A 15,324-nucleotide genomic window follows, 5' to 3' on the forward strand; every position below is an offset into this window, starting at 1 on the left:
CTCCTTTTACTAAGGTGCGTTGGGGCATTAACACGCGAAATAGCGCACGCTGAATTGCCGTGCGCTAGACCTTAACGCCAGCATTGAGCTGGCGTTAGTTCTAGCCGCGTAGCGCATGGTGTAGCGCACGTTAATATCCTGCGTGCGTTAAAAACGCTAGTGCACCTTAGTAAAAGGAGCCTTAAGTGTGGTTGTAAAACTAGAAAGAGGCGGTATAGAAGTCCCAATCCCTTCCATTTCCCTATCATTGATGGAACCATATTCACAGTCATTCTGTTCATGGTTGGGCTGAGAACTTTTCAGTGCCCCTTTCGTGCACATTTTCAACTTAAAAATTAGACTATGAGATTTTTTTTAAATCAATAGGGTTTTGTTTTGTGTCTTTTTTAAAAAAAGGACTTGCATTAGAGGAGTTCAACAAATGCATGAGACCATACTGTTAACAATAAAAGAAAAGGTCATCCGGCAAGACTCTGCGACGGATCGCCCTGATCCATTAGTTTTAGTGAATCTAGGCCTGTGTCGCTTTCGTAATCTATTGTTCTGACTGCAGCAGGAAACTGCTGCCCTAGGCAACCAGCTAGTCTGCCTAATGGTAACCTAGGAATCATTTTAAGATCAGGATGGCGGATCATATAATTTTGGGATGACAATCAGAAGAGCTGCATCTTTGAAACTGGTTGGTTGGTTTCAAAAGCAAGACTTTTAAGAATCTCCTTCGCTTTCCTTGCTATGGTCGAGGGAAGTATTAACAAATTTGCCCCCTGAGAACAGGGTAGCGTTACCCGGAGCCTGCTGCCTCCCATTCCTCCTCACCAGCTAATGCAAACAGGGACTTCTACTTGCAGTCTGTAGACTGCTCCCAGGAGCCTTCAGCTCGGAGGTTGTCTGGCTGGGTAACCTGTGCAACTCCCACAGACATTCCTTCCCCATAACTCCAGGCTACAATCGGAGAGCTGAAAGCAGCTAATGCGATTCCACCCCCCCCCCCCCCAGCTGTAATTCACTCACTCAGCAGTAAGAGTTCGTGCAAGAAGACAAATGGGGAAACCAAAGGAGCAAGGCTTTCTAAGCAAATGTGCGTCGCGTCTTATTAGCGCAGACGACAGCAACAAGGCACGAGGGAATGGGTTATAGATGAAGTGAAGGGCTAGGCCGAGGCAATTCCCCCGATCCTTGGCTCAGTTTCTCATAATGCATCAAAGATTTTTTTAAAGCCTCTTTGGTCCGGGTCAACTTTTGGTGCCTAGGGTTGAATTAAGAATTGATTAGCATCTGATGCGTGCGATAACTGTCAAATATAGCATAACTCTCTCTCTTTACTAAAGAGTGGCTTTCATAAGCAGTCAGCTCTTCGGATCATCTCCAGAGTTCAACGAGAAATGTACAAAGTGTGTGTATTGGAAAGCGTATGGATTACTGAAAGGCAAAGCGTTAATTAAATAGGGGGGGGGGGGGAGCCGAGAAAGCCAGACTGCAATATGTATCAGATGTTGCTGCATTGCTTATAGTTGGATCATATGCATCATTGCCACTCTCCCTATAAAATGATAAGACGCCCATTATATCCCATCTCAGGAAAGTGGTCGGCTGACCAAAAGCACCTGGACAGATCCCACTGGGGAGATCCATTCCATGTGGCCATGTTCTACTTTCCAGATGTTTTAATTCTAGAATCTTCAAAAACAAAACGAACCCCCCCCCCCCTACACACACACACACTTTTTTAAATTACAAAACTGCAAAGGCAGTTTTTAGGGCAGATCGGCGCGCTGAGCATTCGGCGTGCTGGCCTGCGCTAAAAACCGCTTTCCGGGTTTTGAAAAAAAAAAAGGGAGGGGGGAGAGGTTAAATGATAGAACGCTTTCCAAACATATATCTCCGAGAAAGAGGTTTTTAATTTTTGCTTTCAAAAACTTGACATGTGAAACAAAAGCAAAAAATAAATAAATAAAAGTTTCCAAGTTTATTTAAAATTTTCTATCCCACCCTAGGGCGGCTTACAATACATAGTTAATACATAAGTTGGGGTTCCAGGGGAGAAATAAAAAAGAAATTAGCAAAAAAAACAACAACAAACCCCAACACTTGGGCAGAAGTTTTTTGTTGTTTTTTTGTTTTGCTGTTTGGTCATTTTGTTGTTGTTTACAAAATGAAAGCCTTTTGCTAGACCAGGGGTAGGGAACTCCGGTCCTCGAGAGCCGTATTCCAGCTGGGTTTTCAGGATTTCCCCCCAATGAATATGCATTGAAAGCAGTGCATGCAAATAGATCTCATGCATATTCATTGGGGGAAATCCTGAAATCCTGACTGGAATATGGCTTTCGAGGACCGGAGTTCCCTACCCCTGTGCTATACCTTATCGTGTTTTCGCAGCTGAACAAACTCCCTTATAAATGTCTCCGGTTTGATTCTATTATACACCGATTTGCAGGAGTTGCTTTGATGACTTTGGGGGGTTTCGCCCCAATTTTTAGAGTAACTAGTCTTAAAATAGCATCCTTATGCAATTATTCAACATATTTCATTTGCAAATTGATACACATTTTTTGCGCTCGGCCCTTACAAACTTCCCTCGACCCTCTTGCAAGTTTTATTTGGCTAAAAGCTGTAGCTTTGAGGTATAAGAGGTACAGAGACAATATACCTTTATTGACCGCCTTTATTTTAACATCAAATAAATGTGCTGAGCTGTGAGATGGATTCTTTAAAGAGACAGCAGACAGAACCGAGGATGGTTTCCTAATACCTCCCCACTCCCACCCTACCCAGCCCTTAAAATCGGAATCTCTTAGATCAGGCCTGCCCGAGTCCGGTCCTCGCGATCTACTGGCAGGCCAGGTTTTCAGGATATCCACAATGAATATGCATGAGAGAGTTTTGCCTGCACTGCCTTCTTGGTATGCAAATCTCTCTCATGCATGTTCATTGTGGATTTCCTGAAAACCTGGCCTGCCAGTAGATCTCGAGGACCGGACTGGGGCAGCCCTGTCTTAGATTGTTCTGAAGATAATCAAATTTTTTTAGACAGGGCATTTCTGTCATTTCCAGACATTTGAATCTCCTGGGTAGGTGGGGAAGCAGGGGTGTAAGTTGATATGCAAACTGAGAGGGCACTAGGACCGTTTGGGGGTTGAAGTAGCTTTAAGGTTTGTGAGACTGACTTCTTTCCCTCCTCTCTCTCTCTCTCTGGCTCTGTCTGGCCCTCAGCAGCAGGTGGTGGTGTGATGCCTCAGTAAAAGGTGATGCCTTTCTCCACTGCCTCCAGGGGTAAGACAGACGGGAAGAGGCAAAAAGTCTCTGTGGGAGAAGCAGCCAAAAAGGAACCGACACCCCTTGTGGATCGATACCTCCCTCACCCCCGCCCCAGTTTATCATCTGCAAAAGGAGGAACCTCATGGCAATCAGAAAGGACCTGCTGGTTTTCTCTCTCCTCTTCTGATGGGATTTAGTCAGATGCAGAGATGCTCAGTGACAACCAAGATCTGTCCATCCTTTGCCCCAAACCGAAAACTCATCGCACCAGAAAGGGTTTTTAATTCATCCTGAACAATAAAGCTGTTGATGGATCCTTCACTTTTCACTCCGAAAGACAGTTTTGAAGGCGAGCAAGAAGGGTGCAGAGAATAAGAAAAGTCTGAGCAATTTAGCCATGCCACTTTTAGGCACTTATAACTGAAGCATTTATTTAAAAAAAAAAAAATCCCACTTCACACCCCAAAGATCCTGGATTTGGGGTTTTTTTTTCTGATTTCTTTGATTTGAAATCTGTGCTGGGAGTTACTATGCTTGGTTCAAAACGTCTTGACGAAGCTTCAAGGATTCCCAATAAAAGCGACCCTGCCTCAGCCTGCTCCGGATTAAGACATCCGAATAAGAGACTGCCACCTTCTGAATGCCCCAATGCCACTTGCAGGCTTCACTTTGCCTTCCTTTTAATTCTGCTGACTCTGACGCCCAGGGTGGACTCTTCGTGGTGGTAAGTTCTGAAAGCCATGCCCCACTTGTAGCTTTGGGTTTTGCATGCTTGTGTGTGTTTCGCTTGCACTTAAAAAGAAGATTTATGGTATCCTCTTAAAAAAATACAATCCCTAGAGGGGAATAGGAAAAGAGAGATTTCATCAGGCTTAAAAGGAGGGTTGAAATGTGTGGAATGCTAGGAACAGAGAACAGGCTTCTCAGATAGTCTAAGATCACTTTCCACCCACCTCTCCAGCTCCAAATCTTCAGATCTTGCAAATCCAAAAAGCTGAGGGCATGGAGAGAGGCAATGCGGAGCGCTTCTCACGGCAGTGCGGCTGTGTTTTATATCATTTTCAGACCGAGCTGGACCGTTGAATGTGGGTTTAGGGCAGCTGACGCTGAAGCCTTTTAATTACCGTCTAGATGTGCATTTCACTTCTACGCTGATGCAACTCAGCGATTCTGAAGAAGTTATTGTATACACAGGAGGGAGCTTCCAGCCAAAAATATAATTTCATGGTTTCTAATCATATTGCTGCAAATAACTTTAAACTTGCAGTCAGCAGACTGGACACATCAGGGTTACAGCTGCATATGGATCTGAACATAAGAAAAGCCTTAGTGGGTCAGACCAAGTAGTACCTGGCCAAAACCCAAGGAGTAACAACATTCCAGAATCCCAAAGCGTAACAAAAGATTCCGGAACCCCAAAGAGTATCAAGATTCCAGGCAGAATCTCAAAGAATAGCAAGATTCCGGAATCCCAAAGAGTAGCAACATTCCAGAATCCCAAAGCGTAACAAAAGATTCCGGAACCCCAAAGAGTATCAACATTCCAGAATCCCAAAGAGTAACAAAAGATTCTAGAACCCCAAAGAGCATCAACATTCCAGAATCCCAGAGTAACAAAAGATTCTAGAACCCCAAAGAGTATCAAGATTCCAGGCAGAATCTCAAAGAATAGCAAGATTCCGGAACCCCAGAGAGTAGCAACATTCCATGCTACCAATCCAGGGCAAGCAGTGGCTTCCCCCACATCTCTCTCAATAACAGACTATATGGACTTTTCCTCCAGGAATTTGTCCAAACCTTTCTTAAAACCAGCTACGCTATCCGCTCTTCTTACCACATCCTCTGGCAACGTGTTCCAGAGCTTAACTGTTTTCTGAATGAAAACAAATTTCTTCCTATTGGTTTTAAAAGTATTTCCCTGTAACTTCATAGAGTGATGGATTTATTGTGATCAAACTGACTATAAGCGCTTCAATTTTTTTAGCCTTTCCTCCCCAAGAAGCTCAGAACGGGTTACAAATCAGATACTCAAGCCTTTTCCTAGACAGGTGACCTCGTCCTGCCCTTTTCCCCTGTGCCAGTGGGGCACACTAATTGCGGGTGGGCGGAAATAGGGGCAGAATTGAATATTTATTGTATCATTCGCATTCAAAGAGTATTTTCCTAGAAAATGATGGCAATTTGCTGGCCAGCAAATCCTTGCTTCAGTGTTATATTTCACATCCTAAAATCCGACCAACCTTTGACACACCCTGTGCTTTGCCCATCTCTAGTCGCAGTAAAACCAAATGGCCTTTCCCGGCCCTTTTCTCCTCTTTTTTTTTTTTTTTTTTTAAGCAGAACCCCTGAAATTGTTTTTCGGTGGGTTTTAGGTTTCAAGACCAAGGCTTGCGTCATTCCTCAGTGAAGGGTTGTGGTTGTCTTGTTGGTCTGCTGGGACACGTTGAAGGATCGAGGAAACCTTCTCAGGCCAGATCTTTGTACTGGACTAAAATCGATTGTGCCCAGCTCTCCAGTTAGTCCCAAATATATTATGTCAGACCATTAAAAGCCTCATTGAGCAGCATTTCCCGAAAACCCACCGCACAAAGTTTGGCTATCTTTTACGATGGTCTCTGTTTCTTTTCTTTATTTTTCAAGTTTCAAGTTTATTCAAATTTGATAAATCGCTTATTACATACTAAGCGAGTAACAATAAAATATACGTTATACAGCTTTAAAAGGGGATAAAAACAAACTGACAGAACAGACAGACTCAGATACATAAGGGAAGGGAAAAGAAAGGGAAAAAGTTACAAAATTACTATTATTCAGATGAGGAGAAAGGAAAAGCCAAATAGGGAGAAAACATAAGGATTGGGATAAAATTGTTAAAATGGATTGTTTAACGATTAAAAGAAGCTTTAAAGAGAAAAGTTTTTAAATTGGTTTTAAATATATTGAGGTCTTTAACTTCTCTTAGGTATAAAGGCAGGGCGTTCCAGGTAAGAGGGGCCATTACTGAAAATATGTCATGACGTCTGGTTCCAATAATTTTCAAGGAAGGAACCATAAGCAACCCTTGAGTTGTGGATCGAAGAGAACGAGTCGTGTTGTGTGGAATTAGTAACCGGTCTATAAATTGAGGTTCGTTGGTAGATAGTGTTTTAAAACTAGGAGCAATATTTTATATGTTATACGTTGATTAATGGGAAGCCAGTGTGAGTCTATTAAAAAGGGAGTTACATGGTCATTTTTCTATTAAGAGGAGTTCCTTATGGAACATCAGTTTTGCATGAGTTTTAATTGTAGGAAACCATTCACACCCTGTGTGTGCCTCATTCGGATTAATTGCAGAAAGAGAGGTTTACAGGATCACCTCAGTGCCCAGATGGCTTCTCAAGAGTGGAACAAATAAGAAGGTGAGATCAATTGGCAAGAAGAAATTGTCCTGAGAAATTACTGTATAATTGATCCTTCCTTCTGCAATATGCAAAAAAAAAAAAAAAATCTGCCAGCATGAATACACGGAATTCCGAGGTGTGCCAAGCTTGATGTCGCTTTGTATTTTCACATCAGTCACCATAATTACAAGTCAATTAATTTTTCTTTAACATACACAAATATTATAAATAAATAATAATAAAAAAAAAAACATACACAAATATTTATTTTGATTTGTCAGTGAGGGTTATTCACATATATGTCAAATGTAGTTGAATCATGTAAGACGCTTTCTTTATTGGATGGCGGTTGTCTCTCACCACGACCACCACCAAAATAACACATTTCCCATCCTTTCCCCTGATCCTTTTCTCCTCAGATGTTCTGCTGCTGACTTTCCTGACCAAGCTCTGAAAAACGTCTCTAAAAATCTGAGAAGTCCTAGAGAGGAAATGTCACATCCTGGATAATTTCTTACACGACGGTGTCCATTTAAATCCTAGGGTTAATGAATATGGGGTGGGAGATCGGGTCCTGGAAATCAGTTCTGAAGTGAGGTCTTTTAGGCTGTGAGCGCTGAGGTTAAGGGGTCCTTTAATTAAGGTGTGCTGACTGATGTAACGCGCTAAACGGTAAGGCGCCCGTAGAATATAATGGATGCCGTGGAGGGGCATAATCGAAAGGGACGTCTAAGTCCGTTTACGTCCATCTCGCAAGTCGTCCAAAGTTAAAAAGAGCCTAAGACACATTTTCAAAAGAGACATCCAACTTTTTTTTACTTTCGAAAATCGTCTAATTATACGTCCTGCCGATCTGATCGTCAAAGCCGCTAAATCGTCCATCTTTACACCACATTTCCGTCCAACTTTCTATCCAAGTGCAAAACGCCTAGAACAAGCCCTGTTGGGCGTGAGAGGGGTCTGCAAAATGATGGACTGCCACACCCAGACATGCCACCTAAATAGTGGGGTACCTTACAGGGCACTGCTGTGAACTTCACAAAAGGGTGCCATGGCTTCTCCTCACTACAGCTCCCTTATAGGTGACGGGGAGCCCCCAAACCACCTCCAGAATCCCCTAGACCCACTTATCTACCACCCCGATAGCCCTTATGGCTTCAGGAGCCACTTATATGCCAGTAAAAAAGGGTTTTGGGGGTGTATAGGGGAGTGCACATGTTTAAGTATCAATGCAGTCATTACAGGGGCTTATGGGCATGGGTCCTCTTCTCTATGGGTCCCTAACCCATCCCCAAGATGACTTAAGCTGCTTCTGGGCTGGACCACTAGGCTTTCCTATGCCAGGCGGCCAGGTGATGATGGTCTGGAGGCTGAAATTTAAAGTTGTGAATAAAATTTATATGGGGGTTGGAGGGGTTGGTGATCTCCGGGGTAGTGTGTGGGGGTCTGTGTTATGTGTTTGAAGTGCTTATCTGGTGACTTTAGGTGGTTTTTTGTGACTTAGACAATGTTTTACATCATTGGTTCCCAAACCTGTCCTGGGGGACCCCCCAGCCAGTCAGGTTTTCAAGATATCCCTAATGAATATGCATGAGAGAGATTTGCATATAAAAGAAGTGACAGGTATGCAAATCTCTCTCATGCATATTCATTAGGGATATCTTGAAAACCTGACTGACTGGGGGTCCCCCAGGACAGGTTTGGGAACCACTGTTTTACATGGTCTAAGTCACAACGTCCAAGTTCCATCTAGACTCTTGTAAAACTTTCGGTTATAAATGTACGACTAAGTCTAAGCCGGCCCATGTCCCGCCCAACTCCCGCCCTCGACACGCCTCCCGAAACGCCCCTTGTAGCTTTGGACGTTGAGCGGCACTATGAAGGCCTAGGTCGTTTAGAAATACTTCCAAAACCCGTTTTTACTTTCGGCGCTTGGACGTTTTTGAGAAATGTTCGTCCAAGTGCTGACTTAGGCCGGTTTTTGGACATTTTTCTCTTTCGATTATGAGCCCCTTAAGGTTTAGGAACCCCTAAGGTAACAACTATAAAAAACCATATTCTGAGATTTTGTATGACCTCATAAGGTACTGCCTTATCCAGCTGGGCTGGAGACATAAAAATCCATTGATATACCGCAATACCTCTCAGTTCTATTTATTTTTTTTATTATTATTATTTCTATACCACTTAAGTGGTTTACATTCAGGTACTCAAGCATTTTCCCTATCTGTCCCGGGGGACTCACACTCTATCTAATGCATTCTGCTTCATTTTTTCAATCAAGTTCCTTATATTCAACTTGATGTATTTGATCTGTTCTATAAAGCAGCAGTTAGGATCTGCGTACTGATAGCCTGGATTTGGCGCTAAGGCCCTGAAGAAGTGGTTACCGGTCACGAAACGATCGTCGGCCTGGCCTGTGTGTGTACTGATAGCCTGGATTTGGCGCTAAGGCCCTGAAGCAGTGGTTACCTGCCACGAAACGATTGTCGGCCTGGCCTGTGTGCGCACTGATAGCCTGGATTTGGCGCTAAGGCCCTGAAGCAGTGGTTACCGGCCACGAAACGATCGTCGGCCTGGCCTGTGTGTGTACTGATAGCCTGGATTTGGCGCTAAGGCCCTGAAGCAGTGGTTACCGGCCACGAAACGATCGTCGGCCTGGCCTGTGTGCGTACTGATAGCCTGGATTTGGCGCTAAGGCCCTGAAGCAGTGGTTACCGGCCACGAAACGATCGTCGGCCTGGCCTGTGTGCGTACTGATAGCCTGGATTTGGCGCTAAGGCCCTGAAGCAGTGGTTATCGGCCACGAAACGATCGTCGGCCTGGCCTGTGTGCGTACTGAGAGCCTGGATTTGGCGCTAAGGCCCTGAAGCAGTGGTTACCGGTCACGAAACGATCGTCGGCCTGGCCTGTGTGCGTACTGATAACCTGGATTTGGCGCTAAGGCCCTGAAGCAGTGGTTACCGGCCACGAAACGATCGTCGGACTGGCCTGTTTGTGTTCAGTGGTTTTTACTATTAATCATTCTTGGCTATTTTTTTTCTCCCACCCGCTAACTTTAAACTTGTGCAAAAGTTTTTTTTGCCTATGACACTTTGGTGGAAGAGTGTGGGTCCACCTCTCCGTTTGTCTGAGGCTTTTCTTTCGCTTAAGTAATAAGCTAGCTTTCTTGGCTTGTGTAGTGCTTTTGTTTTGGAATGATATTTTTGAATCTTTGTACTATACTTCCCTCCATTCCGCCCTGTTTTTTGTGGTTGTATACAGATTACTTCTTTCCCTGCCATGCCGGTATGATCTGCATTATATTGTAAATGCTTTCTGTCTTTATCTGTTTTTAAGTCCATTCTTCTAATTTGTATTTTATCTGTATCCCATGTATTAGCTCACCTTGTTGTGAACCGCCTGGAACTTTTTCGGGATGGCGGTATATAAGAATAAAATTATTATTATTATCTAATGTACCTGGGGTAATGGGGGATTGAGTGACTTGCAAACCTCTCCAAAAAACCCCAGAACAACTTACAATCCTACCACTTAAACAATTACCTTCTTCTGCTTCTGCTCAAAGGCATGCGGGTCTGTTCAAGGAGGGAAAAGCCACAGACTCAAACCTGTCGCTAACACTTCTGTATGCGTTCGGGCTTTCAACCCGGAGATACCTCATTGGCATAAAAAACCCATCCGTTTTGAGCAGGTTTGAGTCTGAGGCTTTTCCCTCCTTTTTTGAACACACCCGTATGAGCAAAAGCAGAAGGCGGTGATTGTTTAGGTGATAGGATTGTAAATTGTTCGGGGGTGGGGAGGAGGTTTATTCATATAGCTTTCAATCCTTAACCCTACTCCTCTGCCCGCCAACTCAGCCAGCTGATTAACCGTTCCCCTTAACTGTATCCATGACATCCTGTTTGTCGGTCTTAGCTGTTTAGATTGTAAGCTCTTTGGAGCAGGGACTGTTTTCGTCTTTTTTTGTGATTCTGTTCAGTGCTGCGTGCGTCTGGTAGCGCTATAGAAATAATTCATAGTGGTAGTGTGAAGAGTTTCAGTCTTTGGGAAGCAGAGCTGAGATTGTGATGTCATAATGCCTCATTCCACCAATAAGAGCCAGCCTCATCAATTTTGTCACATTGCCATGATTGTCCTGTACTCCCCTCTGCCCTTCAACCCAGCCAGCAGATTAACCGTTCCCCTTAACTGTACCCATGACATCCTGTTTGTCTTGTCTGTTTAGGTTGTAAGCTCTTTGGAGCAGGGACTATCTTCTTTGTGATTCTGTACAGCACTGCGTAGTAGTAGTACTATGAATTATTTCTATAGCGCTATCAGACATACGCAGCGCTGTACAGAGTAATTATAGAAAGTAGGCACTGAGGAGTCTGAGCAAATCAGGGCTTTCTACATATCCACTTATGGCAGATTTAGAAAAGTGTGCGCATTTCACGGGGCACAATTATCGTGCACGGATTTTTTGTTGTGCCATTCTGGACTGGTCACTAATTGAACTCATGGTTTTCCCCCTTTCTCTCCATCCCACTTTCCTTGCTAACTTTTGAATTGGTTTTTTATTTATTTTTAGAAGCTGTAAGAAGTAATGTAATGTAATGTAATTTATTTCTTATATACCGCTAAACTCCGTTAGGATTCTAAGCGGTTTACAGAAAAATAGACAATAGGGTGCATTAAAATTATAAGTAAGATAGGTACTTAGAAATTCCCTTACTGTCCCGAAGGCTCACAATCTAACTAAAGTACCTGGAAAAAAATGACAATTAGTAGAGTAATGAAGAAATAAAATAGAGAAGAGATGAGAAAAATAAGAAAATAAACATTCTAATAAGATTACAATGATCTAAAGGACTTTGAAAGGTTGAAAAAAGAGGGGAGATAAGAATAGATGCAGAGGGAGAACCGGTGAAGCAATAGAATTCTGGGGAAATTTAAATGAAATTTGAATGATAAAATAAAACAAAATAAGTGGTAAAACAATAAGTGAGATTAAAAATATATCATAAACTAAAAAGAATTGAAAATAAAAGTCATTTTTCTAGACTCAGAACTTTACATTTCAAGAACTATGAAGAAGATCAGTTTTAAAAGATACCAGTCTCATTTCTCCAGTTTGGGGGGGGGGGGGAAAAAGTCTTCACTATCCCTTTCTCTTGCAAGGTAAAACTTCTTCCCCTTTTTATGACACCTTCTAAGCGCAACTTCCATTAAGAGCTTAACTCTCTGACCCCCAAGCTAAACTGAGATCAAACTATTTCCTTCTGATCAAAGGGCTTCTTGTGAAGTTTCTGTAGGCAGCTTGGTGTGAGATCTTTGCCTAAACTTGGGGTTTTATCTTCCTTACGCAATGTTTTGCTCCCCAAGGAGAAGCCCACTGAGTATTTCTTAACATCTTACTGTAAAGTGAAAGGATCGATAAGAGAACAAAAATTGTCCTTCATCTTAGCCCAGTATCAAGAAACTCATCCTGGCTTATTTCCTTTTCTGTATTTATTCATCAATTTTCATTCATTATATCAAGCAAAACACTTGTACCAAAAAGAGTAATATAGTCTAATTCATATCAAGAAAAAAAGAAAGTAATAGACCAATCATTCTCAAGTCCACCATTTGGATCCAAGATTACACAGAGTAGAGTTTAGGAAATTACTAGGATACCTGGGGGGGGGGAAAAAAACACAACATACATCATCTAATTTATTTAAGAGAGGAAAAGAATTTGGAAAAATTTAAGAGCAAACTTAAGATCTTTCTTTTTAAAGGTGCATTCAATGACTAAATGAATTGCTTATGGCTCTCTTTTTTTATCTTTATAGTTTTTGAGAGTTCTTATTGTTTTGAGAGTCCTATTGTTTTGAGAGTCCTATTGTTTTTAACCTTAATTGTTTTTCTCTTATCAATCAAATTGTATTTCTTTCCTTGTGGTTTATTATATTTGTATAAGTTGGTTTTTATTATGTTTAGTAGATTTAGTCCCTGTGTTAGTTGTATTTGTTTCCCCTAACTTTGTCATTTTTATCGATTTGTACATCGCTTAGAATTTGGAATGGGCGATTAATCAAATTTTATAATAAACTTGAAACTTGATCTAATGCCTGAAAACAGGGAAATTAATTTCTAAGAGCTCAAAACTTCATACTCCTTCAAGGCGTTTCGTGGGCAGAAAAACAGTTAGGTGAGAAGGTTCAAAGAAAACATATTTCAATGACTCCAGAGCGACTTGTGTCGGTTAGAAACATGGGCGGAGAAATGGCAGATGAAGTTCAATGTGGAGAAATGCAAGGTAATGCATTTAGGCAATAAAAATAAGGAATACGAGTATACAATGTCAGGTGCAACTCTGGGGAAGAGTGAACAAGAAAAGGACCTGGGTGTACTGATAGATAGGACCCTGAAGCCGTCGGCACAATGCGCGGCAGCGGCAAAGAAGGCAAATAGAATGTTGGGCATGATAAAGAAAGGAATCTCGAGTAGATCGGAGAAAGTTATAATGCCGCTTTATAGGGCAATGGTCAGACCACACTTGGAATACTGCGTCCAACATTGGTCTCCCTACCTAAAGAAGGATATAAAACTGCTGGAGAGGGTGCAGAGACGAGCAACAAAACTGGTGAAGGGTATGGAGAGACTGGAATATGAGGATAGACTTATAACACTAGGATTGTTCTCCCTTGAGAAAAGGAGAATGCGTGGGGATATGATCGAGACCTTCAAAATACTGAAAGGAATCGACAAAATAGAGCAGAGAAGATTATTTACATTGTCCAATTTGACACGGACTAGAGGACATGTAATGAAGCTAAGGGGGGACAGGTTCAGGACTAATGTCAGGAAGTTGTGCTTCACTCAGAGAGTGGTTGACACCTGGAATGCCCTCCCAGAGGAGATTATGGCGGAATCGACCGTCCTAGGCTTCAAGAGCAAACTAGATGCATATCTCCTTAAGAGAGGCATATAAGGATATGGTGGACTATAAATTAAGCCAGGTGTACACCTGGCAGGGCCTCCGCGTGTGCGGATCGCCGGACTTGATGGACCGAAGGTCTGATCCGGAGAAGGCAGTTCTTATGTTCTTATGTTCTTATGACTGATATCTCATGATACATTTGCATGGATAGCTCAGAAACATAGAAACATGATGTTTCTCGGCGAGAGGGAGAATTAGAAGGGCTTGAGCATGCGCAGATGCATGCTCAAAGCCGGCAGAGACTGGGAAGAAGATCTTCAAGCAGCACCGGCACTTGTGGGCTGCGTGCCGGTGCCAAAGGGGGGGGGCGAGTTAATGTTGGTCGGGCGGGGGGTTCCTGTTCTTGCGGGGGGGGGGGAGGTGCCGATTCAAGCGGGAGGGGGCCCTTTGCGAGCAGGGGGGGGAGCGATGCCGGTTATCGGGGGGTGATCGCAAATTGAGTCAACACTCGGTTTGTGAGACACGTTTTGCGAGAATGTTTTGCTCGTCTTGCAAAAACACTCGCAAACCGGGTTACTCGCAAACCGAAGTTTGACTGTACACCATATCTAGCGCATATCCTCTATTCAATTCTCCGGTCACCGAGTCAAAGAAATTGATCAGATTTGTCTGACAAAACCTACCTCTAGTGAATCCATGTTGCCTCCGGTCCTGTAATCCACTAGATTCCAGAAACTTGACCATTCTCTATTTTAAAAGCGTTTCCATGAATTTGTTACCAGAGAAGTCAGATTTACTGGCCTGTAATTCCCTACTTTTTCCTTACTTCCACTTTTGTGGAGAGGGCCCACACCCGCCTTTCTCCAGTCCTCCGGTACCACTCCCGACGTATTGGCAATTCTGCGCATGCTAAAACCGCTATCGCAGCTTAGTAAAAGGAGCCCTTAGTCTTTTCCTGATTTAATTTCAGCTTGAATTCTTGCATCCAAGATTCCATTGTATTTAATAGCGACTCAATAAATTGAGTACTGTTGGATAATATAGTACTACATGGAATAACAATTATAATGTCGTCAGCATAGCTGAACAACCTCAAACCCAATTTACTCATCCAGTGACCCAACGAAAGAAAATACACATTAAAGAGTGTAGGAGAAAGTGGAGAGCCCTGCAGGACTCCATAAGGATTTTTCCAAATTACTGAGAGTACATCCTTGAATTTAACCTGATAGAGTCTCGATTCTAGGAATCCCTTAACCCATGATAGTACTTTACCTTGGATTTCTAAAGAATCCAAAAATTCAAGCAGTTTACCGTGATCTACCAGATCAAAAGCCCTACTTAAATCAAATTGAAGCACCAATGGTTTACTGCACCAAACCATTGGTGCACTTACGTTGAAAAGGTCAGTCAGTGGAGCTACCAGAACTTCCCTAAATTCCTTCAGCCACCCTCGGATGTACACCACCCGGCCCTATCGCTCTGAAAATCTTAAATAGGAAGTTACACCAATGAGATTAACTCCTGTTTCAAAAGCAAAAACTGACATCTTCATCTTTGCATCTCCCTAGAAATAGCTGGGAATATCTGGATCTTACAGCCCAATCATTTCTATTTATTTATTTCGATTTCTATCCCGTTCTCCCGGGAGCTCAGAACGGGTTACAATTGACGTTCACAATAAAATTACAGGATTGACATTCACGATAGGATTATAGGACAAAGGCATTTGTAGAAGAGACAGGTGATATTAAAACGTTGTAGAAGAGACAGGTG

The 15,324-nt window shown here is 42.7% G+C and overlaps 1 protein-coding gene across 1 annotated transcript in view; it reads left to right on the top strand.

Annotated features, from left to right (window-relative positions):
- The first annotated feature begins 2,980 nt into the window (after positions 1-2,980).
- Positions 2,981-15,324, top strand: part of WNT2B (Wnt family member 2B) — a 47,714-nt gene continuing 35,370 nt past the window's right edge. The window contains exon 1 of the mRNA XM_033918693.1: positions 2,981-3,979. Within this exon, the coding sequence (XP_033774584.1) occupies positions 3,786-3,979 (194 nt within the window). The 5' untranslated portion in view covers positions 2,981-3,785. The remainder of the gene's footprint in view (positions 3,980-15,324) is intronic.

This window comes from Geotrypetes seraphini, chromosome 13 (genome assembly GCF_902459505.1).
Source record: "Geotrypetes seraphini chromosome 13, aGeoSer1.1, whole genome shotgun sequence".
Classification (NCBI taxonomy): Eukaryota; Metazoa; Chordata; class Amphibia; order Gymnophiona; family Dermophiidae; genus Geotrypetes; species Geotrypetes seraphini.